The sequence below is a fragment of the Apis cerana genome, linkage group LG2 (assembly GCF_029169275.1).
Source record: "Apis cerana isolate GH-2021 linkage group LG2, AcerK_1.0, whole genome shotgun sequence".
NCBI classification, from domain to species: Eukaryota; Metazoa; Arthropoda; class Insecta; order Hymenoptera; family Apidae; genus Apis; species Apis cerana.
In genome coordinates, this window is record NC_083853.1 from 11,984,344 (window position 1) to 12,011,782 (window position 27,439).

At 47.4% G+C, this 27,439-nt stretch overlaps 1 protein-coding gene across 6 annotated transcripts in view; it reads left to right on the forward strand.

The window, feature by feature from the left end:
* LOC108002811 (irregular chiasm C-roughest protein) overlaps positions 1 to 27,439 on the forward strand; it is a 279,347-nt gene that overhangs the window by 239,554 nt on the left and 12,354 nt on the right. For 4 of the 6 annotated variants that reach the window (XM_062071240.1, XM_062071241.1, XM_062071242.1 and 1 more), the window contains 8 exons: positions 9,124 to 9,356; positions 19,696 to 19,896; positions 20,653 to 20,780; positions 22,779 to 22,930; positions 23,512 to 23,822; positions 24,479 to 24,719; positions 25,854 to 26,009; positions 26,693 to 26,940. In XM_062071240.1, the coding sequence (XP_061927224.1) occupies positions 9,124 to 9,356; positions 19,696 to 19,896; positions 20,653 to 20,780; positions 22,779 to 22,930; positions 23,512 to 23,822; positions 24,479 to 24,719; positions 25,854 to 26,009; positions 26,693 to 26,940 (1,670 nt within the window). The remainder of the gene's footprint in view (positions 1 to 9,123; positions 9,357 to 19,695; positions 19,897 to 20,652; positions 20,781 to 22,778; positions 22,931 to 23,511; positions 23,823 to 24,478; positions 24,720 to 25,853; positions 26,010 to 26,692; positions 26,941 to 27,439) is intronic. The other 2 variants (XM_017064696.3, XM_017064697.3) reach the window with 2 other exon arrangements.

Here is a 27,439-nt window from a genome sequence, read left to right on the forward strand (position 1 = left end):
CGTGGAAAAATGGTCGAGGTTGGGTGACGAGGAACGAGGCGGGAAACAAGGAATCCGCCAACCGCGACAATTGGCCCCGCGAATAATAGGGTTTCAGAGGTTGCAGGTTTGCCGTGATAAAGCGAATGTCGACGCTTTCCATTTACCGAGATCGTTTCGCACCTCGGCCCGATTTCTCGTCTAACCTAAACCCTTTCAAAATCGCGAAACCATACGCTCTCGAAAGAAGGGCGAATCTCGAGCTTTCGATCTCGAAATCGATCGTTTCGATCCACCGCGCGTCCCAATTATCCGTTATCACGCGCCCCATAAATCTGCGGACAATGTCCAACACCAGCCGACGAACGGCCCGATCTTCAGAAGGCATCCGTTATTAGATACACCGTGGCCCGGCAATATTCCGGCAGCGTGGCGCCCCTGCGATATCTGATTAATATCGCACGCTCCCGAATACGTACGGCACGTGTTTGCTGGTGGCAACAATATTTGGACACCCGATAGGTATCTGCTACAACCTGCCCTGCCCATAATTGCCGCCAGCCAACACGTGTCGCAACGTTTCGCGCCGATCGAAACGTTGCGCGGATCCGTTGTACGAAGAATTCGTTGCGCTCGCCTCTAAATAATACGAGTGAACAGAGGGAATAGAAGGGAGGCGAAGGGTGTACGTTTCGTCGACCGATTCATTCGTAACGTTATAGTGATTATACTTTTAATAATTTATATATATACTTTTTTTACTTTGTCGTATCGAGAAGATAATCGTTTCTCGTTCCTGCTCCATTTTCATTCTCGCGCGCAAACACCGACGCGTTTCGTTCGAGGGAACCATTTCGAAATCGGTCTCGCCCGAATTTCCATTATCCTCGAGCGAGTTATCCCATTGGCGTCGAACGGGATTAAAAAAACGATCTCCGCGGAGGTAGAGGGTTGAAGAGAGGAGGAACGAGTGTCTTTATCCAAGGTTCACCGCGGGAAGCTCGCCGGAAGAAATGGGGCGAAGCCAGGGGGAAGGCCTTAATCGGTTGGCTCTCGTTGCACCGTTTCCAATTCCCGATTTTCAGGGTTCGATGCTCGCCGATGGCCGGTCAGGATAGGAACAGGCCAGCCTCGCGCGGCTTCTCGTGTCGGCGACCTGTTTTCATCCTCGTCGCGGCGCCCACCTCGTTGCGCGAACCTATGTCGGCCTTGCTCTCCTGAAATTTACAGACGCGATTAATGTCACGACTGGCTCGTCCGCCAGACTCCCTCTAGTTCGCCTAACTACCGTTTGTAGCCCTTAACCATTACTAATTTCAATCCCAAATTATCGCTTTACGCCAGAGCTGCGCTTGTACACCAGAGATATCTGATCGATACGTGCAATTTGTTTCGTTCCTCTTCGCCTATCCTCTATGCGAGAAGAGAGAAGAGAGAATTTATCGACGATTCACATTGAGTGTGTGTGTGTATGTATATATAAGTAAATAGGGAAATTCGAATTGGAATTTGATTTTTCTCCTTCTATCGGGTATTTCGAAGCGTGTACACGTATAACCTTCGCCACCATTTTTCCCCCTCCATTTTGCCCGCCCTCCTCGGTATTTTGAATTTAAAATTTGGAAAATTTGAATTCAGATATTCCAACTTTGAAAACTCGAGGAATTCGAGTTGCTACGTGGTAGGAACATCTTGCGGGGCGTTGAAGGAAAGTTGAGGAGAGAAAGGAGAGATGGAATAACCGGCGAGGTTTTTGCATCTTTTCGCGAAGGTTTTAAGCTTCGATCCGAATAGGGGAAATAATGCATGCATGGAAAGTTGAACAGGAGGAAATAACGCGATCGACGGTCGGGGAGTCGGAACAGGGTGGAGGTAAAAAAGACGGATCGTCCATTGTCAGACGCGCATTTCCCTCTCCCCGGGCCCGAGCTAAGGAGAGGAATATATCCGGCTGATTCTAATGCATGCATTATTTAAAAAGCGTTTCGAGTAACGCTTGTAACGCGCAGGAGCGCGATACATCCGCATGAATATTTCCAGGAGTGTATAGAGAAGTGAGTACGAAATTTTGTACTGTATGCAAAAATGAAAAACTTCGAACGAAGTTGTTTGGAAATTTATGCGCCTCGTTCAACATGTATCAATCTGCGTAATATACACGCGAAATTGTTTTTTTCAAACGAGAAACGCGCCACGCCACGAAAAAAAGAAGAACGTTTTTCATGAAAGTGTAACGAATACGCATTGTCCGCACTTTAACTCCGATTTCGGAAGCCGCGATCATTCTTCAATTTTAGATTAATAATTGATACCTTCGTGACGGAAAATATATTATACTCCCTTCGTTCAATTTCTGCTTTGAAACTTTAAATCATTTAATCCCCCTCTCCACCACCAACTATCTCTGTTGAAGAAGCGTTATTAATCAACGTTCCTGTAAAACACGCTGCATATTTATATAGTGTATACGATCGATGAAAGAAAAAACGTGAGATATGGAATGAACGAAAATCGCGAATATTGCTAAAAAAGAAGAAGAAGGCAGCGGACAAGTGGAAACGAGGGAAGAGGGGATAAAGATAAAGAGAAGAAGCGAAAAGACCGTCTCGAATTCTCGCAAACGCCACATGTGTGCTTTCGTGCCTGAACAAGGAGTCTTTGAACGTGATAAAGCAACAGGACAGGAAACTACTGTAGAAAGTTAAAACAGCACGGAAAGTAAATATTTGAAAGAGAGAGAGGGGGGGGGAGGAAGAGAAAAAGCGTTGTAGGGACGTACTAACAAGCATACGTACCTCTCCCCTCCCCCCGTTGTCGGTTCGATAGACAATAGCTGCGAAATACAGTGTTTCTCGGTTGTTTGCTCGCTTGCGTGCCACCGATCAAATGTGCCGTTTTCTTATCGCACGCTCTGTAACAAGGGGAGCCGGAGTAAAAACAGCCCGAGTTTAATCGAGACAAATCAATATTAATGCAAACACACTGCGTTCCGAAAGACGAGCCAAAGATCTAAAGACACATTCCACGAGTCACGAGTTTCGTTTCGAAGAAGAAGAAGAAGAAGAAGAAGAAAAAAATCGACTCGATTTCATTGGCAGAGATTTAACGAGAGCGACGCGTTAGAAACTCGCGCTTAGGTCGTATATATATAGTCGTAGGGTGAGTTATAGACGGAAGCACTTTCCACTCAAAATGAAGATTGTAAGGGTTATATCTTGGAAAGTTTTCGCGCGAGTTCAACTTGCTTGGATTAATAATTCATTAATTTTAAATTCCATCTAAAGTTCATCTAGTAACTCCCGCTCTTTTTCCTGCCCCCCTTACCTCAAGCAACTTGAACGTACGTTCCACGTGTTACGATATATAACACGCACGATGTAAAAAGAAAAATCCCGTTCATCAAACGCGATCCGCGAAAGAAATAATCGTAAACGCAAACGGAGCGAATTCTGTGCACACGTCGATCCGCTCGAAATTCACGCTCGTATCGTGCGCGTAGGTAAAACGAAGGCAGGTATAACGATAAACTTTTAACGGGCGCGCGCAAATTGCGGAGAAGTAATTTTGGCAAATCTCATCGGTCGAAACCGATATAACAGTTAGAACGGCGGTTTTACCTTTTAATCAGTCGGTTAAATCTCGATACGATCGTAAACCGAACCGAATTAACGGCGATCCATTCCACGCGGTCCCCGCAATTTCGAAAACCGCGACACCGAAAACGACGGCGCCACGCCACGATTCACGCGACGCTCCTCTTTTTCGGGAAGGAAGGAAGGAAAGCCGGCGAAGATCGAGGTATCGATTTCCCTCCCCCGTGGCGAGGGGGAGAGGAGGAAGGGGCTAGAAGGTAAGAAAATTAGCGGTGGCGGTCGTTACGGAATTTACGGCGCAAACCTGCCCCTTATAGGTAAGGGGTCAACCGTGCATTATCGAGATCCGTTTGATTTACCGTAGCAATAAATGCTATGCGTAGTCCAGCCACGCCGTTGGTATAGACGTTGTTTGCCCGGTTGCGGCGCCAAACGGCCGACGATTGTGCCAACCCGGCCGGAACTACGTTCCTGATTAAAGGATTAGTGGGTTTGCGCCAAGAGATTCGTGATTACACACCGTGATATCGGTGATTCGGCCGGATACGACCGATCGAAGGGAGTACGTGACACGCGCCGTGCATCGCCGTGTTGGGGGTGAGGATGACGGTTCGATAAAAGGAAGAAAGAGAAAAAAGGAAGAAGCATCACCGTGGTTGGGGAACGACTTAATATAAGCCTCGAGGGGATGAAAAAGTCAACACGTTTTAATAGGTATCGCCGAGTCCGTCGATCGATTTGGCTGGCTCGCCGACGCCAGGTAACGCGATATCGCGATGTAGCCGCGAAAATATTAGCATTTCATAACGGTTAATTGTCCATCAAGAAAGGAGCCGCGAAGAAACGGGCCACTTAACCGAGGTGCTAAGTAAACACGCGATGTTACAGTTTCGTTTAATGACGCTCCCAGTTCCATCGTGCCCCCATTCGCCGCTAACAAGCGTAAATTCTCGCCGTTTCGTTTTTTCATCGCGGAATGAAAAGATCATCGAAACGATCGCTTTCAACGCCCGCTTTCGTTTACCTTCGTTCAGAATATGATTCGTCTGCTGACATTTTTCCTTCTCTCTCTCTTCCTTTCTCCCCCTCTCCCTCTCTCTCTCTCTCTTTAATCGCGCTCCCATTTGTCCCGTCTCTTTTTAATGGAACACTCGCGATTCCGCTGACGGTATAATTATAGCGGGCGAAAATAAAAGAAAAAAGAAAATAGGAAAAAAAGCGCGAGGAGGGAAGAAATAGACGAGAGATGACCAGAACGGAGACGAACGAACGACAGTACGGTTTCTCTCCGGCGCGGCCAGATTCGAGACGATAATGCCATATAACTCTCGATATAGGCGCGGATGTAACGGAAAATCGCGATCCAATTAACCGAAATAATAATGACGGTAATAGCCAGGCTGATTGACATGCCGCCGCTGCAAATCTGGATTATTCGTTTTCGTATGTATAAAATGGTGCGAGCACGTTGCTAACCTGTGTATACGTATATACGCGGGCAATAATAATCCACACACGTATCGCCGCTTCCGAGAACGGGGAAAATGCGAGGTATGCGGCTCGTCCATTTTCAACGTTTATTTAAATTTTTCGTTCCCCCTCCCCCTCCTATCCCTCTCCGATTATTGGACCGCACCATTGAAATCTGGCTGGAATAGTCTCCGATTTCGAATCCAAAATCTCCGGATATTGCGTGCCACCTTGCGCGCGCGTTCCTCGTTCCCGTTCCCCGTCGGATAAAAGGGCTTCACTTTCGCAACTCCGCGCTAGTATTCCGCCCCGGATTCCTTCTTTCGACGCGAATCGAAAACTCTTTCGTGAAAAGATATGGAAACGTGACCCGAGGAGACGATGGAACCGTGTCCGATCCGATCGTCTTTCCGTTTCTCTTTTAAAGACCGCTCTGCCTCCATCTCTTTCTCTTTCTCACTTCTTTTCTTTTTCAAGCGAACTCGAATCGGAACGGTTCCTCGTGGAAAATCGAAGGAGGTTGGAGAGGGTCCGATTGGTGATTGGTTTCTCGGAATCGGAAGAGTGCTCGAGCCAATCGAGCGATAGATCTCTTTCTGCGAGCGAGGAATCGTTCCGTGATGATTCGTCGTTGACCGTCCAGTATTAATTTTCATTTCGTCGAGTATCGTGGATGAATCTAACGATAATTCAGATGTGATCAAGATGAAAGGAGGGTTGTTCGTCGCTGGTTGTGAACGTGCAGAAAATTCTTGTTCGTGTATGTCTCGTAATGGACGTGGATTAAATAAAAGCGAATGGATGGAAAGCGGTGCAAAAGAGCGGTGACAGCAAGACGAGTGAGCTATTAAGATACGCGGGTTAACCTAAACGCGTAACATCGGAACGTTTCCCCGGATCCGGAGAAACGATCTATGCCTTCCAGCCTGACTACGCGCAATTAATCATAGCTGCCTGTAGTGGAGTGCTCGTTACCTGTTCCGTATAATTAAAATTAATTATGGCCGTTTGTAATATCACCGACTGCGTCCGCACTAACTAATTGTTCGTGATGCATTGTTTCGCAGCATCCAGTTAGTCGTTAAAGCTCTTCTAGTGCCTTCTCCTGTGGTAAAGGGTATGCGTCCCTCGCTCTCTCCACTTCCCACTCTCCCACCCCACTTTCCACCGATCTCGCCTCCCTCCCCATCGCTTTGTGCGCCCTTTGTCCGAACACGTGGTCGGAAATTTCCCGAATTGTATCTCGAAAACCAGGATTTCTCACCTCGATGTGTTGCCTATTATGTAACTTTACGAGCCTTACGAATGCTCTTTCTTCTCCGCTGCGATCGCACGTGTTCAACAACGTTCGAGATAATTTTATTATCATCAACGATGAAGATATAAGATTCCGTAACTCTCGAGGTCTCGCACGTAGAAAAATTCGATCGAGATTTTCGCACGCGAGACAATTCCGTTGACCGTTTCGTGTTTATTACAGGCGAGAGCCACGTTTTCTCGAGTCGAAACTTCTCCTCGATCGTTGAGCTTCGTCTCTCGAGGAATTGTCAGCATCCTCGTAAGCGAGCGTAATTACCGATGCGGCGGAGCGAGCGAGTAGTTGGCTCCAGCGGAGTTGCCGAAAGTTGGCTGAACGAGCTGCGGAGAAGCGCTAATTATTGTCCTCCATAATAGAACGGAATTCCTTCGAGTTGTACTCGCGAACCGAGACCGCGAGTTATTTTTGCGTTCCGCCGGGGAGAAACGAGGTAGAAAGGGGAAGGCAGGAAAGGGGCGTAGAGGGGGAAAGGGTGGCGCGCAGTGAATCTCCAAGGAAGAGATGTACCGAGTTTTCCACAAAACGAAATCGATACCGTCGTTTCCCGGCCGTAATCGGGAAACGACGCGAATCACGCCGGAATAAATGCGGTCCAATAACGGGAATGAAAATTCTACTTGTTCTTCTTCGCCGCGATATTTAACGTCTAATCCCCCGCCACTGCGATACCGCGCCTTTATCGTCACAGCGAAACGTTTCACGTCCAATTTTCCGCGCCCCCTCGAATCCTCTCCTCCCGGCGGTACGTTAATACGCGGCTTCGGGATGAGCGAAAGGAGAGCAGAACGATTTTGTTTATCGCCTCCGTGAAACGTACCGGCTATGAATACATTTGCGTTTCGCGGAAGAAAGCGTGGGTGACGGTTAATTCGCTTTCCGCGAACTCTTGGCGGGCTGTTTGAAAGGGGAATCGTGTAACCCTGTGAACAGATATATTCGTTTGACGGATTAACAAGTTCTCGCAAGTGGTTAGATAAATAATGGAACTCGGCCTTCCCCATTGGAAATGTACTTTGGAACGCGATTGAACGATCTCTATCGTGGCTCTGCCTCTTTTCAACAAGGACGAAGATAACCAATCGCTCTATCTCTCGTCACTCTCTTTCACCACGCGCGCCAACTCTTTGTGTTACGAGGGAGAAAGCGCCAAATCTATTTAATCTTTTCACGTCAAATGTCATCCTAATATTCGTTCGCTCCAAATTTTTCGTTCAAAAATACACGCGTGGAACGAATCGATATGATAGCGATCAATTGGACACCGTCGAGAGACGATCGACAAAAGGCGAGAAACGAGAGGGAAAGTTTCGGTAGCAGCGAGGGCGCTGTTTATCGTTGAAACGATCGAACAGGTTGCGTACTACGACGGTCCATTTTTCCATTTGTCATCCTGGCCATACCTCTCCGTGGCTCTATCCCAAACCCCATTCTCCGTTCCGACGTCCGTTCGGTCGTACGCCGCTTCGTTTCGGTTTCATCCGTCCGTTTCGAAGAGCAATTGGCTGCTCGCTCACGAGAGGCCGGCTCGTGAAAGTTGCATGAATGGAATGAAAGAAACGCGAGCGGGAATCGAAAGGGAAAATCGAGAGCGTTGGTGGGAAGGCAGAATGATAGATGTCTGGATGGATGGACGGAAGAGGGTAAGGAAGAAGGAACGGCGGAGCGAATAAATCACACGGCGGTCGAATTCACTCGGACGCGATTGGTTGTTGGTGGTTGTTGGTGATAATCGACGCTCGATGTACCCGGCGGTGGAGGGAGCGCAGCATCCGCAGGTGTATCCCTCTCGATTCGAGGATCGCGAACCCCTCGAGTCGAGGAACGAGAGGACGAGGTGGAGAGGAGGTCCAGGGGCTAGGTGGAAGGAGTGGAGGGTGTGGAGGAGGCGACGGAAGAGGGAGAAAAAGAGAGGAAAAGAGGAGTTTGTTGACGGGGCCGGGAACGGGCCGTTCTAATTCGCGTCGATTCGCGCGGTGCACGAGCGCCGCGTTGTTTCTGACAGCTTACACGTATATGTGGAGATTTCAAAATAAAAGCGTCAGTCGGAGAAATTTCGTACGTACGAGCCGACACGATACTATCGAGCAGACGCTCGTAAACCGTTAGTTTCAATCAACCGGCAGGGGGAGGGGGGTAAATGGTTTTCTATCCGAGCACACACCTCCGCCCCATTCTCCGCCCCCTTTTCTCTCTTTCTCTCTCTTCCTATACTATACTATCCAACGTTCGCGATATAAAGTGAAAATCTCCTGGCTGCCGGTTCAATTTCGACGCGGACCACCTCCGAAATTTTCGAAAGCCGAGCGTACGTTTGACACCTGGCCTAGCTAAAAATTCACCCCCCTCTCGAACGTATTCTCCCCGGACGGCTCGGTTGGTAACACAATCGAACGGAGAAGTTGGAATTTCGATCGGCGAACATTCGTGGATTTGGACGAGACCAACTTGTTTCCGTTTATTATTACCTGGAACGGAGAGAGAGATTTCTACGATGTTTATTAAGTTAGCTCCCTCTTTCTCTATTCAAAAAATATCGACGTATAGAGGGATTCATTTTGTCGCGTTAACTTTTTTTTTAGAAAGAGAAAGAGAATGCGATGTTATTTATAAGGATACGAACGATTCGTCCCCCTCTCGAAATAAACGTAATGTCGTTCTGTATCATAATTGAACCCGTATTCACGGATGAGCGTGAAATGAACCCGATCGGAACGAATGGACAAATACGCCGAAATAATAAACGGGAATAATACGTTGTTCCAGGTGACTTCTCGTTGCATATTTACCCGGTCGAATTGGAGGACGACGGCACTTACCAGTGTCAAGCCTCGCCGACGAACGACGGGCAGCCGGCGTTACGCTCGAGATTCGCCAAGCTGAGCGTGCTGGTTCCGCCTCAGAAACCAAAGATCCTTCAGGGTGACTTTCTTATCACGACCGAGGACCGGGAATTGGTGATCGAGTGCGTCAGCGTGGCTGGCAAACCGCCTGCGGAGGTAAGTCTCTCTCTCTCTCTCTCTCTCTCTTTCTAGTTCCTCTTTTATCTACGAATATCGATCGTGGCGGGTGGTAAGAAGTGGAAGATTGTACGAGGATTTACGAACATCGTCGGGAGTGATCTGTTTTGCCGGGGAAGATAAAAGGGAAACTGGTACGAGTTCAAACGTTTCTATCTAGCCGAGCATCGTAAATCGCAACGATCCAGCATTTCGACCAGTGTTTTCCAATCCCCTTTCGAGTTCCCTTTTGCAATATTTCGATAACTTGGCACTCCTTTTCCCTACAAATGAATATCAATGAATACCAGCAACATCGCTTTCTGACCATGGATTTGCGGAAACGATGACAATGTAAGGATTATTAAGGATTGATTGAAAATTGAAAACACCATTTTTCACAACGTTGCGGCGAATCTCGTTCTCTACGAAACGGATGAAAAATTAAGAACTAATTTAAAAACTTGGGGAAGGGAAATAACGCGCGTACCTAGGAGCCGCAATAACGCATTACGTCAGACGTATAATTACCGGTGCGAAGACTTTGTCCCTTTAGTCAAGCGTATCATAAAGGGTTCCTCCCGCTCCGAGTCGAAAAGTCTTCTCGAAGCCAGCCCAGGATGAAGGCGTCGGCGTTCGTTGCGCAACCAGAGACCGCGATATCTTGTGATGGATGTGTTAGCATTCGTCTCGCGGCGATGACGGTGCCGCCGAAATGCTTTTAAACCGGCTCGCAACCGGAGAAGTGACTCGACTATATGGCGGCTTGACCGACTTCGAATCCGCTTCGAGGCTCGAACCTGCCTCGCTGGATCGCGTTGGGGAAGAAAAAAAAGAGAAGAGAAAAAAAGGAGGAGAGGGAAAAAAGGGAGGAAGAACGCGAAAGAGATGTTCGAGGGAGAGGCCACGTGCATCGCGAGGAGGGAGGGGAAAATGGCGCGAGGTAAAAAAGCGCGGAGGGAGGGGAGAAAAAAGAGGAAAAAAAAGGCGGCCACAAGCTTCGATCCACACGCTCGCTTTGTCTATTTACTTTAACGGCGGTGTTTTTGAGCGCGTACGTGTGAGCGGTGAAGCGGCGCCGCGCTAGAAACACCCTTTCGATTCCACGTAGACGCGATGACGCTCGAATAATGGTATCATTAATCCCTCGGCGAGCTAGCGGTGCACGTACGCGATACGCTTACGCGACGGAGGCTGGTGTGCCTCGATCGAATTATCGAGCACGCAGCCGAGAACCGAGTGCAGCCGGGAAACACTTGCGCCGATACGAGACTTGTTCGGCGATTAAAAATTGGGACGTCCGTGGGAAAAGGAAAATCTTTTCCAATTCTTTCGTATTTTTAAATCCCTTCCCTTCGAACTTTCTATAGTTGCGATAGCAGCGCGACGAATAAATTCTCAAAGAGAAGGAGAATGGTGTCGATGCTGGTATCGAGTGCCCGTTGTTCCGTCCCCGTGTAACGAGAGAAAAATATGAATTCGCGTGCTAATAATAAATAGTAATAAAAAAGAAATGCACGAGAAACAAAAAAGAAATGAATACAAAGGTGTGTTCGTAACAAAAGCTCGTCAAGCCTCGGTTTGCTTACGGGAGCTTATCGAAGCTTGGTCGTGATAAAAAAATGACGGACGGGGTAGGAATATCGATGATGCGGCGATAATACGCCGGCCGATTCGCGACACCGCGAACAATTTCGCGGTGGGCCGGCCCCGCCGCTAATTCACCGTTCGTTCGCTGCCGATTATACTCGCGCGTTAATACAGAAATCGGGTTCCGATCGTGGCCGAAACTCCGCCACCTTTCCGCCTAGATAAATAACGAGCGCCAGGGATTGTCGTCGACGCGGCGGGTGGGGAGGGCATCGAGCCGCGAGACGGCGAAAATCGGTGAAAAATTAATTAAATTTGTTTCACGGCCCGTTCCCGGCCCCGGTGCGGTTTTTAATTAAAATTACGCGAATCCGTTGATTAATGTCGTTACACGTTATAGGCGAACATTTCCGATTCGCGCGCGTACGAATCCTACGATTTATCCACCCTTTTTTCGGGAAAATGTCCCTTTCGGAAGCGTCGAAAAGTTGGAGCCTCGAATACTCCTCGATCGAAAACTGGTTGATCGGTGAACGATGAGGGGGGGATTCAATTATAGCGTTATCGTTCTGCCCGACCATTCGATGGGCGTATCGCCGATTTCGTGCGCGTTATCTACGCGACCAACGAGCGTAACATAAAAGAAACTTGCGCGGATCCTTTCGAGTGTTCGAGATTTCATCCTCGTTCGCGAACGAAAGCTGAAATTTCGAAAGTTTCGCGATTTTACGAGCTAACGGTTTCTGGAACGAAAGGGAGAAGCGGCGAGCGCGAGTGTGATTTTCTTGTCTTCGTTTAACGCATAGGCGTGAGAAGATTGCACACAGTTGGTGTGCTTAATTCGTAGATTCGGAAATTCTATCCAATATTCGGTCGATTACTTTCTTCTCCCAGTGGTATATATATATATCCGACTCGATTACGCGATTGGAAGTTATTTAGTCTGGCCGGGGAAACAAGGAAAACACGTGGCAAAATGGAGGGCGGATCGTGGGACGAATGATCCATTGCAGTCGAACGCCCAACTTCCTGGAAATCCGTGACCAGCGATTTTATTCATCCTCCTCTCTCTCTCTCTCTCTCTCTCCTCTCCTCCCTCTCTCCCCCCTTACTCCCGCGAAATCCCGGGTTTCGCGCCGCGAGGTGAAAAAAAATCATTGGCATACGGTACACGGAAAGATAGTTATTCTCTGGTTTATGTTTTACGGGAAAAGAAAAAAAAGAAAAAGTAAAAAGAGAAAAATACCTCTAGTCCTGAGCTCTCGATTCCATCCGATCTCTCGTATATAACGACAACAAGGGGGAAAAGTAAAAAAGAACAAAAGGAAAAAAGAAAAAAGGAAAAAGAGGAAGAAATGGGAGAAGAGCAAAGCTACGAACGGAATTTAATCGACGGTGGAGCGATGCGTTCCGATCCTGTTGTAATTCGTCGATGACGCGCGATCCTAGGCACAGTATGGCGTAGGAAGTAATCGTGAAAAATGTCCGCAAAAATTCCAACCATTGTCCGACCGCTGAAAAGCTTCGCGATGATACACAAACGCGGCTGGATTGATCCCTTAGATAATCCGACTCTGCTGCTGCTGTACTTTTATTTATTCTTTTTTTTTTTTTTTTTTTTGCCTCGAAAAAAAAATATACTCTCCGCGTACGTCACGGGATGAATTGTTTCAAACTGTGAAACAGTCGTGGACAACCGCGTTGAAAACCGCGGCACCAAGATGGCGGCTCGTTGGCTGGTAACAGCGGCGGAAACCTTGGTGAACCGAGGACGATAATTGTCGCGGTTGTTGGTCCAATGGCGTGCGATGGAATCGCACGGTGTAATCAAAACTTGGAGAAAAAATTGGGAAGAGGGAGGAGGAAATATGAGGAGAGAAGCGAGAAACAGTATTCATTCTCGCGATTACAAATAACGGTTGCACGATTAACAACGGTTTGTATCGATTGTGTCGAGCAGCCAGATACCGTTGATATCCTCGAATGATTTGCGTGCTGCCTCTCCGACAAACTCGTAAATTATTTTAAACTTGTCGGCGATAACGTTGTGTGTAATGACGAAGGAATTCGCGAGTAGGCGAAAAAACGAAGGGAAAGAGAGAATGGCAGAGGGGCTAGCTCTTCTAAAGGAACCGACGATTAAAAATAACCGGTCCCTAATGAGTCTGAAACGATAATTATTCACTCGAATCTCGTTTTTTTTTAAATCTCGTTAAACCTCGATATTATACCCGGTCTGGTGTGAATAAAATTTAATCTTCGCATGAGAAATGATGGTTAAACCGGGCGTTGAATAACCTTTGAACTTAAATATCCGGTATATACGCATATAGAATATGTCTCGTCAATGAACCGTCACCCGATCGAAGATACTTTACCGCGACACAAAGTTTCGTTTTCAATTTCAAGTTTTTCGAGCTTCCTCTCTGCAACACCGCTGTTCCGGATCAAGTAACTCGTTTACGAGGGATTCCAGCGAATCTGATCGCGATTTACGTTTCAACGTAACGAGCATCCTCGTGTTTTTCAGACTGGACGCGGATTTTCTTCGATAAACGTTTCATTACGCGAACGTGCCTTCACAGAGGCGTACGATGGTACGCGAATTTCCGTTTTTTTTTCCTCCCCCTCTCCACAATTTTTTCCTTTTCATTTCGTTTGTCAATTCTGCATCCGTGTCTGTGAGACGATATATATAAATCCATTCTCGCGAAAAATGCGAGGTCCTAATCTGTCGTGAAAATGTAACCATTGCACGCTTGTTAATTACATTTCGTAATAAAACACGCGATTCACGGTTACATTCATTGGTTCCAGCTTTCGCAAATATATACATAAAATATATACATATAAAATAATAAATAAATTTTCAACAAACGAACGAACCGGACCTCCAGCTCGAAAGTATAGAAAATTGGCTTCGTCGTTTAATTTCGGAAATTAATATTAATTAATTAACCAGCTTGTATTTTAGTCGTATTACATCGACCACGGCTCGCAATTTTCAATTATCGCATCCGTGGCATCGGTGACTTTGTTTTTTTTTTTCCATCCCCGCGCTCGAAAGCGAATCAACAACCCCGATCCTTCTTCGTCCCACCCCTTTCTCTCGTAAGCTCCCCTCGTTCATTCCCTCGTAACTTCTTAGTGAATTTCTTTCATATTGTTGCGGAAACTCTTGAGAGGAGGCATTGCCAAGTTTCTCTCTCGAAACAAAATTTTAATATCGCTGTCGCGCTCTTAATTCTATTACGGGGATTGGAGGGGGAGGAGATCAAAGGAAACCGTTTTCCACCGGTACTTTGGCCTCCTCTCCCGTTCCATGCAAATAGAACGAATTTAAGGAAAGAAAAACAGCGGGGAAGCTTCTGCATTCGCAGGAGAGAGCACGGAGGCGAGGGAGGGCAGAAGAGGAGTTTCATTAGAAGGAATCTCGAGGAAGAGAGGTTCGATAAAAATTAGCCACCCCTAGTCGGGGTTAAACGAACGCGATTTGTTCGATCCCTGGACACGAGCCAATTGCGACCGTCCAAATGAACGAGATATTCCGCCACCGTTCGAACTGTAGTATTATGCGTACCACCACTTCCACGACAGAAATATTAATTTAAAAGGATTTTCTAGAAACGAACGGGATAATCTGGAAGGATATTATGGAATATTTATAGGCACACTAGCGTTATAAATAATTACTCGGTTTCAAGAGTATCGAATTCGGTGTTCGAAGCTTCTCTTCGATTCAAAAAAAAAAAAAAATGTGCATTGTATTTAAATATTTCCTGTTTTCATGAAATGATTTACCATTACTGCCCGCTATTTTTCTCGGAAAAGTGATTCTTCTCTCTAATAAATAACGATCAATTCATCTCTTGAAAATATTTTCGTTCGTCTCACAAACACAGATTTCAAACGGATAAAACGATTTCTAATCAACCGCGATCTCTTCGGATTACAGAACGAGAGGATAGAACGAAAAAAAAAAAAGAAAAGAAAAACGAAACGACACGAAGAACGGATTGACGCTCGCGATTTCGCGAGAAACGTCGCGATTTTTTTTCTTTTTTATTACGCTCCTCCTGCTAATGCATTTTTACTATAACCTGGAGCATCGTAGCGGCTGGAGCATGGGTTGTTGACGTTCGGCAAACTGTCGGCCAAGTTCATAACACGCGGCGTTGATTCGTAGCAGCTATTCGGTATATAGCATACACGCGCGCGTGTGTGTGTGTGTGTGTGTACCATCGGGAAAGAAGTTCTTGCCGCGTCGCATTTACCGCGAGAAGGGAAGAATCTGTGAATTTATGACGGAAGGGAACGGTTTCCATTCCATGGGTGGCCGTCGCGTCGCCTGGCAATGTCAAACGCACGCCCACGCGTCCCTCCTCCCGCAGCTGGGAACAGTTATCCAAGCCGCATAGGAGAGGCGAGCACAACGTGTGTAATTATAACGGTGTAACACGCTGTGTGTCGCTCGATCACGCCAGCGTTGGATAATTAATTTCATTAGGAGGGCGAAACAGCCGGTTTTTTTGCCGGCCAGCTGGCTTCTTCTTCGCGCTTCGAGGGCTGTCGCTCGCGGCTCGATCCCTATCTAATGAAACCCGATGGAATTCATTCGTTCGTACGCCTCGACTAGTAATGAGCTGGGCCGTCGCGGTGAGAAAAGGGGGACATTGATCCGTTCGTGTGGCGTTCGGAGAACGGATTCGCGAAAAGGCGAGAAGAGGGAGGACGGTGAAACGCGCGCATTTCCATAAAATTTCGCAGCGTTCCGACGGAGAGGAGAGAGGGGGGGCTCGAGATGGGTCCCTAAAAACAAGCTCGCTAACCGAAAAGTTCTAATTCGCCAACTGTTGAAGTAGAAAGCTGCTCGTTAGGAAGCGACGCGAAGCCAATTTATTCGATCGAATTACTCGGCGGGGCGCAATTAAACGCAAAGCCGTCCGAGGGCAGGTGGGGATGGAGAGGAATCCGTCCTTGGTGTTCCCCGAGCTGTTCGATCTTCCCTCTCGTAATTCGAACGAGCGCGCGAATATTTTCGCTATTTCCTCCTCCCCGAACCGGCCGATTCATCGATTCCGTTTATTAATAGAGGCAACTTTCGGATTATTCATTAACGCCGAATTATTTCGCGTAAATTATAGCGGGTCAACTTTGTCCGACTATTGAACCATTAATAATTTCGAGTATTTTGCGAGTAAACAACGTCACGGGGTGGACGGGGCTCGAAAGAGACAAGAATAGACTACTTCCCGATCAGCTTTTCCTTCTGTTGTTCACGATCTTCTGTGTTTGATCACGATGAACGGCCGACAGTGAGGCGGTTGGAACGAAACGAGGAAGAAAAAATCTTGCAGAATTTGAGGGTGAATCGGAGAATCGCGCCATCTTCTTTCGCTTTGATTTCCTAATTAATTAATTTAATCGATAAAGATTTGGATACGAGACTGTTGAATATTGCTCTGAACAATATCAATAAAAATTCTTACCGCGAATTCTCTCTCTTTTTCTCTCCCTTTAAATAGGTAAATAGTCTAGAAGATAAATTTCGTGAAATTGGTGATAAACGGTTCATAAGTTTGAAAGGTGCGCTACAAAAGATACTTTCGAATTGCTCGAAGCAACAGCTTTAATTACGAAACACATCACGTGTAGCTTTTCCTTTTGAAATACAAGGATATTCGAAAGCAAAGTGAAACGTAGGCCGATATCGTCGAGCTCAGTTTTCTCTTGATAATCGTTGCTTATATCAAGAGTGTAAAATATCGTTGAACGAATCTGGGCGGAAATATCGGTCAGAGGGGTGCGCGGAGATTAATCGCTTGCGTAGAATGATAAAAATATAAAAACGTTAGGGGCTGAGGTTGGAAATAAACGGAGCCAAGGTTACGAAGACACGGTTTTGCCGATCGGTTGATCGCGCTGCGATATTTGGGTCGTGAAAAATCGTCGATCGTTGAAAGAATAGAATGAATGGAAGGGTATGTGACTGTTTTACTGTGGCGCATTTACCCGATATTATCTATCGATCGACGATTACAATCGCAATTACATATCTGGTGATCACGTACGAGACGAGGAGTATTCGCCCTGGCCACGGGATAAAACGCAAACAGCAATAAGAATCGGGCTTTCTAACCGTTAGACACAATGCTGGTGGAGAATTTCCACTTCTCGAGCGAGCGGAATTCGTAATTGGAGCGAAATCGATTCGCAAGCGCGTTATCATCCTCGTTACGGATAAGAACGGTCTAATAATAATTCATTCCGTCGAAAATCGTTATTGTCCACCGCAAGATTTACCGAAGCGAACGGTCACAATCGCCGACGCAGCTGGAATTAAGTCGCTGACTTCGGTTCTCCAGTCGCGAGTCGCGAGAGTAAAGAAGAGAGTACGTATATTTTTTCGAGGTGAAGATGCAAGAAAAAGTTGGTCGTAGGCAAGAGGGATGAAGCTTGCTCATCGAATATTCATCGAGCGAAGAAAGAAAATTTCAAAGCCCGACCATCCAGTTCTGAAGATCTTGCATCATTATTTCTTCTTCTTCTGCTTCTCTTTCATTCCTGGCTCTTCCTCCCCTCCCCTGTTCTTTCCTTCCTCGCGTCGCGTCGATCCTTTGATAATTGCGCCGCGTTTATTAAAATTACAACAGTCGCTTTGACGCGGCCGCTCATGATCGCGGCAAGTATCGTAAATAAGGTTGGGGCAAAGCGAATCGTAACTCGCGGTGATACGAGAGTGCAGGAGCAACGATGCCTAATTATAGACGATACGATCGATTCGCGTCGGTGCGAGAGCTACAGCCGCGCTCGTACGTGCGGCCGCATATACGCGTTATACACGTTGTGCGCGAAATCATATCAGCTGGACGAGCGACGGACAAGCGATAGAAAACTGCGCGGGGATTTTTTATTCGCGGTGCGTTTCCGCGACAGAGAGATTTTTTTTCGGCAGTTCCCCCGTACTCTGGCAAATATACTTTGATTATATGGGGATTGACGAACCGGCTTCAGCTTCGCGTCAGTTTCCTGCAATCCAATACTCGCGTTCAATATCCGCGTTTAATAAATTTCCTTTTTTTTTTTACGTTATCTCGCTCTAATTTCTTAACTCATTCCATTTAAGGACAACGGTTGCAAGTTCGACTTTTAAATAACCTTTAGACGATCTTCCAGGTGAATTTCAGCGATAACTTGATGTTTGTGTGTAAGTGTGTCGCGTAACGCTTATTTCTACGATATAACGTTTCTTCGAACGAGCGATAGATAATTGAATTGACTTCTGAATAAGTAAACTTGAAACCTTATCGATACAAAACCATAATGTATCTAACGTATCATTACATATATATCGTATATACAGTATAATTTCAAGAATAGTAGCCAGCAAATAGAAATCCAGTCACGAAATCTGAGATTAGCATCGATTACGGGAAACTACCGTTTCCGATCGGAAGCGTGGATGTCGAGATCTCTCTCTCCCTCTCTCTCTGGCCCAGATCAGATTTCTAATTATAACCGATTAGATCGATCTTCGCGCTTCGTGATCGTCGAGCAAGCGAGTCGATCGCGATATCACGAGCCGCAAATAAATTCGGCAGATCGTTCCGTGTTCCTACGAGAGAAAGAGAAGAAGAAGAAGAAAAAAGAAGGGAAGAGAGAGCGAGAGAATATTGTCTATATCGTGGATCGATTCAAGACGGGATCGCGGAAGGGATTTTCAATCAAGTCGCCTGGAGGTTGAATTAATTCCGGGGAAATTCAAAAGTTTGGAAAGCGAGAACCCCTCCACGGGCGGATGAAGACCGCGGTTGCCGGAAGCTACTTGGGGATCCAGCTACTTGATATCGGGGTCCCGTTAGAAACCAGGATCACGAGGATCGATCGCAGCCGAATTATTGAATAAAATATATGGCCGAGTCCGTTATAATGAAATAACTTCCGATATAGAGGTGGCCCTCCCACCTCTCTTTTCGTCCTCCCGAATGCATTCTTCTCCGTTTGCCTCGCTCGATAACCTTCACTTGGAAAATCCGACGGATCTCTCTCTCTCTCTCTGTCTTTCTCGCGTTGCAACGAGACGGCTGGTTTAAATTAATGATCGAGAACGGTAAAGTAGGTGGTAACTGTTCGTTAGGGAAGAGGGATGGGGGTGAACAGTTTGTGGCAGTTTAAAACAACGAACTATCGTTTTACGGAAGCTACCATTGCGGTTGACACAGGGGTGGTTGAGGCGAGGGATGTTTGTCAGCGTTAAATTAGGTGAATAATGCACGTAGTTCGACGAGATCTTCTTCAAGTTTTGGTATTGGATTACTGGTCAAGTAAAAGTAAACAGGGATGATAACGGTGAAAGGTGTAGAGCTTATGTTGCGAATAATTAAAAAATCGGTGCTTCGATTCAACTATGAACGAATTTCGTACAATCTCTCATTTTTTTTCTTTTTTTTTTTTTTACCGCTTTATGTCACGTCGCATTTTTTTTACGGCCCGGTATCCCGCGGGAGTGAACGGAGAAATTTTTGGAACCACGGTTTCGAGATTCGAACCGGCAATTTTTTAGCTTCGCGATATCACTGACGCGTCATATTTCTTCCCGTCATTCATCCCCGTCATTATATTCCCCGCGATCGATCCGATCTAGAATTCGTTAAATTAAAATAGCCATCCCGTTAAATAAATAATATACGGGGGTGGAGCGAAGGTCGATCCCTTTGCCAAATTACATTAATCGTCGCATTAATTGCAGATCACGTGGATCGACGGGCTGGGGAACGTGCTGCACAGAGGCATAAAAACGACCAAGGAATTGTTCGACGACGGCCCCTTGTACACCGTGAAATCTGTGCTGAGGGTGATGCCGCGCAAGGACCACGACAACACGACGTTCACGTGCCAAAGTCAGAACGCGGCCGACCGCACGCCGCAGAACGCGAAACTGCGCGTCGAGGTGAGTGGTGGAAGGCGAGAGCAGGAGGCGGCGGAACGAGCAGAGATCCAGCGAAAACTGGGTCATCGGCCACCCCATTGAAAACCCGGGTGGAGATATATTCGGTGCTTCGGGGGAGCATTTTTGCGCATTTCCTTCGCCGGTCCATTTTCGAGCGAGGGAAAGCAGATTAACAGCGGAGCCGGTCAGAAACGAGCGGTAACGAGCTGGGGAATAATTAATGTCGCCTCCCCCCCTTCTCCCCGAAAACGTAATCGCCAATCCCGCCACTGGAGGGTAGGCTCCCGCGCCGTCTGTCGTCCCACCCCTGCTTTCTCCCGCGGACAATGGCAGCTCTGCGGTTTCCGTCTCGTCAATCGGGAGGGAAGAGGGACGGGGAAGAGGGAGGGATCGGGAGGGTTTGGGAAAGGGTGAATTGTCGCCTCGCCCGCTTTCGGCGAGGATGCTTCTTTCGTCAATGATTCACGATGACGGGTAGTCGTGACTCGTACTTGTCACGGGCGCGCAAGAGGGACAAGTCGCGTACCTCCACGTTCCCTGCTATATCGTTTAATTATCGGTTACGCGATATTATATTAATATTGATTGTCGAAAAATTAGCAAGACCCAAGATAACATGGAATTTACCGGTATGGGTATTCTTGGAGAGTCGATGCTCATGAAAGTTCGAGCACCGGATCGCGTGACATTTTTTCACGGTTTCAGCTCTCCCCTCCCTCTACTCGAAACCATTTTTTCGAACGTGTCGTGTTTCAGGTCCGCTACGCGCCAAAAGTGTCTCTGAGGATCCGGTCGGGGTTGGGCAAGAATGGGCGCATCGTGGAGGGCAGCGAGCTCCGCTTTAAGTGTCGCGCGGAGGCGAACCCGTCGAACGTCGAGTACAGGTGAGTAACGCGACCACCAGCACCTCGTTCTATAAACCCCAAAGTGCAACCCTCTCCATCGGACAGAGAGGAGCGAACGATAGCCCTGCGATGATCGATAGCCCGGTACAAGAGCGGTCGACGAATTTGGAGCGTTGTTCCAGGAGCATGTGGCCAGGTGTCGATGTCGGTGGTTGTTTCATGGTTGCGTGCCGACGAACACGGTGATACGGGATGAGCAGAGAGAGAGAGAGAGAGAGAGAGACGAAATGGAAGAGTTCTTTCGTCTCGTAGAGATGTATTCCAATTCTGATACGTTCGATTTAAAAAAAAAAAGGATATTCCCGTTTTCGGGCGCAGCTTGGCCAAGCGAAAAATTCGAAAAGATGGGATCACCCTTGGGCATGATTCATGAAAACCGCGGTTATTCGCCTCGCTGATACTCGCACTCTCTTTCTCATTCATCGATCCTTTGTTCACGGCCCTTTTACCTTCCCCTCCGACGCAAGGGGAATTTTTCCTTTTTTCATCTATCCCTCCATGCATTTTAATCCGGCGTGTTTTACAACGACAGGAGAGGGGAAAACACGTGTCGTCCGGACTCTATCGGATAGAAAGAATCGAGGAGAGCAAAGGAAGAAAAAAAAGAGGGGGAAAAGAGAAAAAAAGAAAAAGCGCGTGGTCAGGGATTTTACCGGGTCAGAGAATGCTTAATTCGTGCGTTTTTAACGACGGCGGGAAGAGGAGGAGAGATGGCGGTTGGATGGCGTCGCTTTATAGAGGAGCGAAGCACGGGTCGTGGCGGAAACAAAAGGAGAATTAGCAAGTAATCGGTCGTGGCACGGAGCAGGCAAATAATTGATTCTCGTTACAAAGCGGGAACAATGTAAAGTTTAGGACAATGTTAGCCGGTCATGCGTCGCGTTACGCGTTGTCTTGTTGCCCGTTTCGATGGCCTCGCGATCTCTTCGACGCATACAGTTTGCGGATATACCGATGTGTATTATCCGTGCATCGTTCGTCCACTTTGACGAAGCAGAGATCGCGAAACTCGTGAGTCGATGATCTCGTGAATCCGTGCGATAAATAGAAGAGTCAACGATTCGATTTAAGGACTCGATAAAACTCTCGATCCTCCTTACGAAATTCCCGTGAATTCGAAACCAGTAAAATTCGATGGATCCTCTGATGGAACGTTCCAAACCGTTCATGACCGAAGTTTCTACGATTATGTAATTCCGTCAAAATAATAAAAGCCACGGGTGAAGGAGTCGCGCGAGGGATGCCATTAGCGACAGAACTCGGACGAGGATCGTGACCCCTTTTACTTACTATAGCTGGGAGAAGAAAGGAAAGAGAGTTAGGATCCTTTTCCACGAGATTCGCGGAGATTCGGGAAAGTTTCGTGGTCGTTTCGTTCAGTTTCTCCTGTCCTTCGATAACGTATGTGAACACGCGATTCGATCGAGGTTGAAAAAACCCTTCTCTCTCTCTCTCTCTCTCATTTATTGCCATCCGAAGAGATTCTCGTCGCTCTTTCATCGATTGTCGAGGCGAACCGAGCGAGATAAATGTTGCGACCGAAGGCTCGAGAACCGTGGGGCGTAAACCACCATCTCTCTGGAAGGATCGTTTCTAAAGGGATCGGCCGCTAATTCGACGAAGGTTATCGTTCTCGCGTTTTCCTTCGCTCTTTGTGTGCCTCGGTTGAAAACTCGGCTATCGATCGAATCTGAAAAATGACCGAGTAGAATCGCGGCCCGCATTACGAGGAAAAGAGAGGCTGAAGAGAGATTAAAAAAGAAATTCGTGAAATGGATAGAAAAAGAGGCGAGCGAAGGAGAATTTGTGGAATCTGAGGGGAGGGAAAAATGCGCAATTACCGTCAAATTTTTTTCCTTCGGATAACGATCAGATTCGACGGCAATTTTTGCACAACAACTGTGCAAATTATGCTGCAATTGCACGCTCATCGAGGGTTCAATCGTTTTTTTTTCTTCTCTTTCCCCCTTTCTTTAGATGGTTCATTAATGAGAAAAAGGTGATCGGCGACTACACCACGGAAATGATCATCCACAACGCGACCCGAGATCTTCACGATGCGATAGTGAAGTGCGAGGTTCACAACGACGTCGGGAAGAGCGAGGACACCGAAACTCTGGACATAACGTGTGAGTATATAAAGCGAGGGTCGAATCAACTTTGAACCGCAAAAAAGAAAAAGGGATCTCGAATAAGAAAGAACGAAGAATTGTACACGATTCTTCGCACGAGGCGAAAGCACGGGATTAATATTCGCTGACTCGACCTCTCCCTATCCCATCCGGAAGGATGCTTCGACACTGTTTCGTCGCGTTATTTAGCCGGGAGGGGGGGATCAGCGAAATTCAGGATAACGCTTGTCAAAAGCCGGGAGGAGGTTGGACGATAAATTGGACTTCTTAAGGGGAGAATTTGCCGGCATATCTTCCGAGATGGTTCTTTTTCACGGGAAAGAAGAACGTGCTCGCGATTTATGTACTCCTCTCCCCTTGTGTAGCACGATACGCAGCAGCGTTCTCGAACAATTCGTTCGAGAAATGGGACGCGCGAGAATAAACCCGGAATTTCATTCTTAAACAATCCTTCTTCTCCTGTAAAAAGTTATTCGATTCACGATAACTCTAATTAAGCGGCTTGAATCCGCCAGAAAGAGAGAGAGAGCGAGAGAGAGAGAGATTGGTGCGAATGGTGAAAATGAAAATTTTCACAGACGGGCCGCAGTTCAGGCACCAGCCGATCTCCGTGGAGACACAGTACGGCGCCACGGAGATATTGCAGTGCGACGTTGACGGGAACCCGACGCCGGAGATCCGCTGGTACCACGAGGATTCGGAGCGACAGGTCGCCAGCACGCCCAACATCAGCGTGGTGGTGAACCACGAGACGGCCGGACGGTATTTTTGCAAGGCGCACGTACCCGGTTTCCAGGAGTTGATGGGATACGCGAACATCTACATCCGGGCACCACCGAGTATCGTGTCGCAGAGGGTGCAATACGTGCCCGACGAGGGTGCGGTCAAGGTAATAATTTCCGTCCAGGATCTCTCGTTTCAGGACTTTTATTCCCTTTAACCACCTCCCCTTGCTCTCCCCTTCTCTTCTCGGCAATCGTTTCTGTTATCGGTATCATCGGTCGTAACGCTTCAGCTTTCAAAAGTCGGTGTCGATCGAAAACACGACGTCATTTCTCGACGAGACGCGACGATTTACATGGATCGTAACTTTCCCCTGCTGTGGAGTGGGGGAGTGGGAGGGACTCGTAACGAGGCATTTATGGAAAATAACGCGAGAACCGCTGCGCGTCTCCGAAAATCGAGATAGGTGACCGAAATCTACATAACAAATGGTTTAGAACAACGGGATAAAAAAACAGCTGCTATTTTTCCACGGAATTTGAACTAGCTCCGATCGAACGAATCCGTACAGGAATACGAATATGACGATCGACTAACCGTGTTTTCCACCTTTTTTTTTTTTCCACCACTCCCTTATTCTTCATTCTTCCGCCCCTCCTCCCCCGTCGATACACGATATATACGTGTATATACGTGCGACGGTTTTAAAAAGCGGAACACACGGTTGGCGACGGTTGGTCGGTTCGGGGTAAGGGGCAAGCGGGGGCCTTCTTTTTTTTTTCTTTTTTTTTTATTCGACCGTTCCCTTCCTCGATTTCGCAGGTGAAGTGTAGCGCGATATCTGTGCCAAAAGCGGACTCGGTGGTGTGGAGCTTCGCCGGTCGCGAGTTCAATCTCTCGACGAACAATACGCAGTTTTCCGTGCAGGAGGAATACACCGCCGAGAGAGTCGTCAGCACTGTCACACTGCTCGAACCCACATCCACGTACTTCGGGGATTACAACTGCACGGTCACGAATAGCTTCGGCACGGATTCCGTCATAATCAAGCTGACGGCACACAGTAAGTTCATATCCATTATAACCGGTCGACCTTTTTCTTTCTTTTTCTCTCTTTCTTTCATTACTCTATCTATTTTTATCTTTCTCTCGACTCTCTCTCTCTATCTATCTATCTATCTGTCTATCTTTCTCTCTTTCTCTCTCTTTCTCTCTCTCCCTTTCTACCTTTCTCTCTCCGACTAGCTGTCTGCATTCTTCACTCCCGCGATTCCACGCTATTTTCCGCTGCGCGCGACGCGTCCTCGAAAAATTGCTACGTTTTCTGGATGGAAAAACGCTCGAAGCGATTCGCGAGACCTCTCTGGGAGGGGAATAACGTCTCTGTTATCGGGGGAAAAAAGAAAAAAAAAAATCTGTAATCTGGACCGATTACAAAATCAGCTGTAACTTGCTCGAAATTCGAAACGCTTCGGTACTAATTAAAAAACGATCGCGTTTCCAAAAATCTGTGTCGAATCGTTGGCAAAACCGCGGCGTGAAAATCACAGCTCGACGCGCGCTCGGTGATTCTGCAATTTTTTTTGGAAAACGCGCGCCGATATCTGATGCGCGTTCGATCGGTTCTCGCAAACCAGTGGACAAGACGAGGCGAGACCGATTCGTTGCCGCTCGGACAGGTTGTAGTAAAATACGGGACGAAATTCTTGTTTTTTCTTTTTTTTGTTTCCGAAATACATTTGGAAAAACGAAATAACGATAACAAATGGCGCTCTAAGTCTCAATTTAACCCCGCGATCCCGTGCATCGTAATTCTCGGCCTCGGGGCCAATTTTTCCCCCATAATTCTAACCGGATCTTTCGCATCGACCGATCCGTCCACGCCGCCCGTTTCCCGATTCACCCCGATTCTCTACATTTTTACCCGATACGGGCGCGGACCGCGTCGTAAATTCCCCGAGTTTCAATTAACCCGCGCGCGAGTTTCGCGAAATTTAAGCGGCGGCGTCGTTAAGCAGTCGCGCGCACTCGCGCGTCTCTCTGTCGAATTTTTATTCCGGCACGCGTTTTTCGAGAGGGAGAAGAAAAGAAAAAAGGGGGAAGAAGAAGAAAGAGAGGAGGAGAGAAAAAAAAAGAAAGATCGTTGTTTCACTCGATGAGCCAAACAGCCGAAATTTTAACCGTCCGTGACGCTTAGCGTTGATTCCAGTCGATTTGCAACTGATTCTGATCATCGGTGGCCTGGTCGTCTGCGTGATCCTGATTGGCGTGATCATTATACTCATTCTGCAGTGCCGCGACCGCATCAAACAGCCACGACCGAGGACGGCCCAGACCCAGGAGACTGATATGCGTGAGTGGAATATCATGTTAAAATGAGTTATAACGCGGGCTCGGTCGCGCCGCGTTTCGTTTCCTTTTTTTTTTTTTTTTTGCGAGGCTCAGGCCTCGTTACTCGCGCCATTTCGTCATTTCGATTCGAAAATTCTTCCTTTCTACGAGCGTGGCACTTTTTATCGATCTGTCGAGGCGAAAAAAAACAGTAACCGCGGATGAAGGATAGCTCATTGAATGCAAACGAGGCCGATACACGTTTACGAGTCGTAAACGGGTTGGGCGTAGTCGACGCGCGACATTCAATGGTCCTTCACCGCCTTTCCAAACAGCTTGTTTATGGTTTATCTATATATCAACCGGCCCCTCACCTCCCCTTCCCCGTCCCCCGCCCCCCATTTTGCATCGATTATACGCTTCAAAGTAGTTTATATACGCGGCAAAGTTATACCACGCAGTCGTATCCCCACGCTCGAGCAATTTCTCTATCGCGATATTCGATAAATGGTCGCGACTCCACCCTTTTTAATTATTCACGAGCCGAGTGTACGTTATTCTAATTTGCATGTAATGTAATGTAACGTAAGCTATGTAACGAACAATAGAGGCGGCTATATAACTTTTTTTCCTCTTTTTGCTTTCACCCTGCCGCAATACCGATCTGTTTTTCAATTTCTTTGTTTCGGCCGCCGTGCACGACAGAAGAAACAGACTCGAACGCGGACAGGTATCGGGAAAGCGACAGAAGCAGCAATCTGTCGGACGTGAAAGCGGATATACGGGCTGGATCGAGCGTGAGCAACGCGGAAAGCGTGACGGCGCTCGACAGCGAGGGCGAAGGAAGCACGAGAGGTGTGAACGCTTTGGCGCTGGCCGGACCCGTCCCCAACCCCCTGGGTTATCGTTACAGCGCCGATTACACGGAACCATCGTTCCCGCCAAAAAATAACGTGAGTACAGCAGAGCACAGTGAGTGGCGAGTGAGAAAAGTTGAAAAATCGCGTCGCATGCACGAGCTCTCGAAATTTCTCTGTTCTCTGCGATCTCGCGCAGAGAAGATGCCAAGAACCGGAGCCAGAGCTTAATCTAGTTTATTGCACGAGGAAGCACCGAGTTCCAAGAGTGCATATTAAAGCGTAGAATCTCTCTCTCCAGGGCATGCACTCTCGAGGACCGTGTAGATTTAATTTGCAGTTTTTAAGAATATTTCCCACACCGAATACCTGATACCTACCACCTCCTTAACTTCGCAGCGTGGAACATTTGGAATTCGACCACGTTTCAGACCTTCCTTCTACTATGATAATCCGATCCTAATTTCTCTACACACCGAACGAATTATAATGTGTCGGGGAAAAAACCCTTCCCTTGCCTCGCGACAACTTATTTCTTCGATCGATCGATCGATCGTTGGTAAGACGACCATCTTGCGTCCAACGAATTAATTTC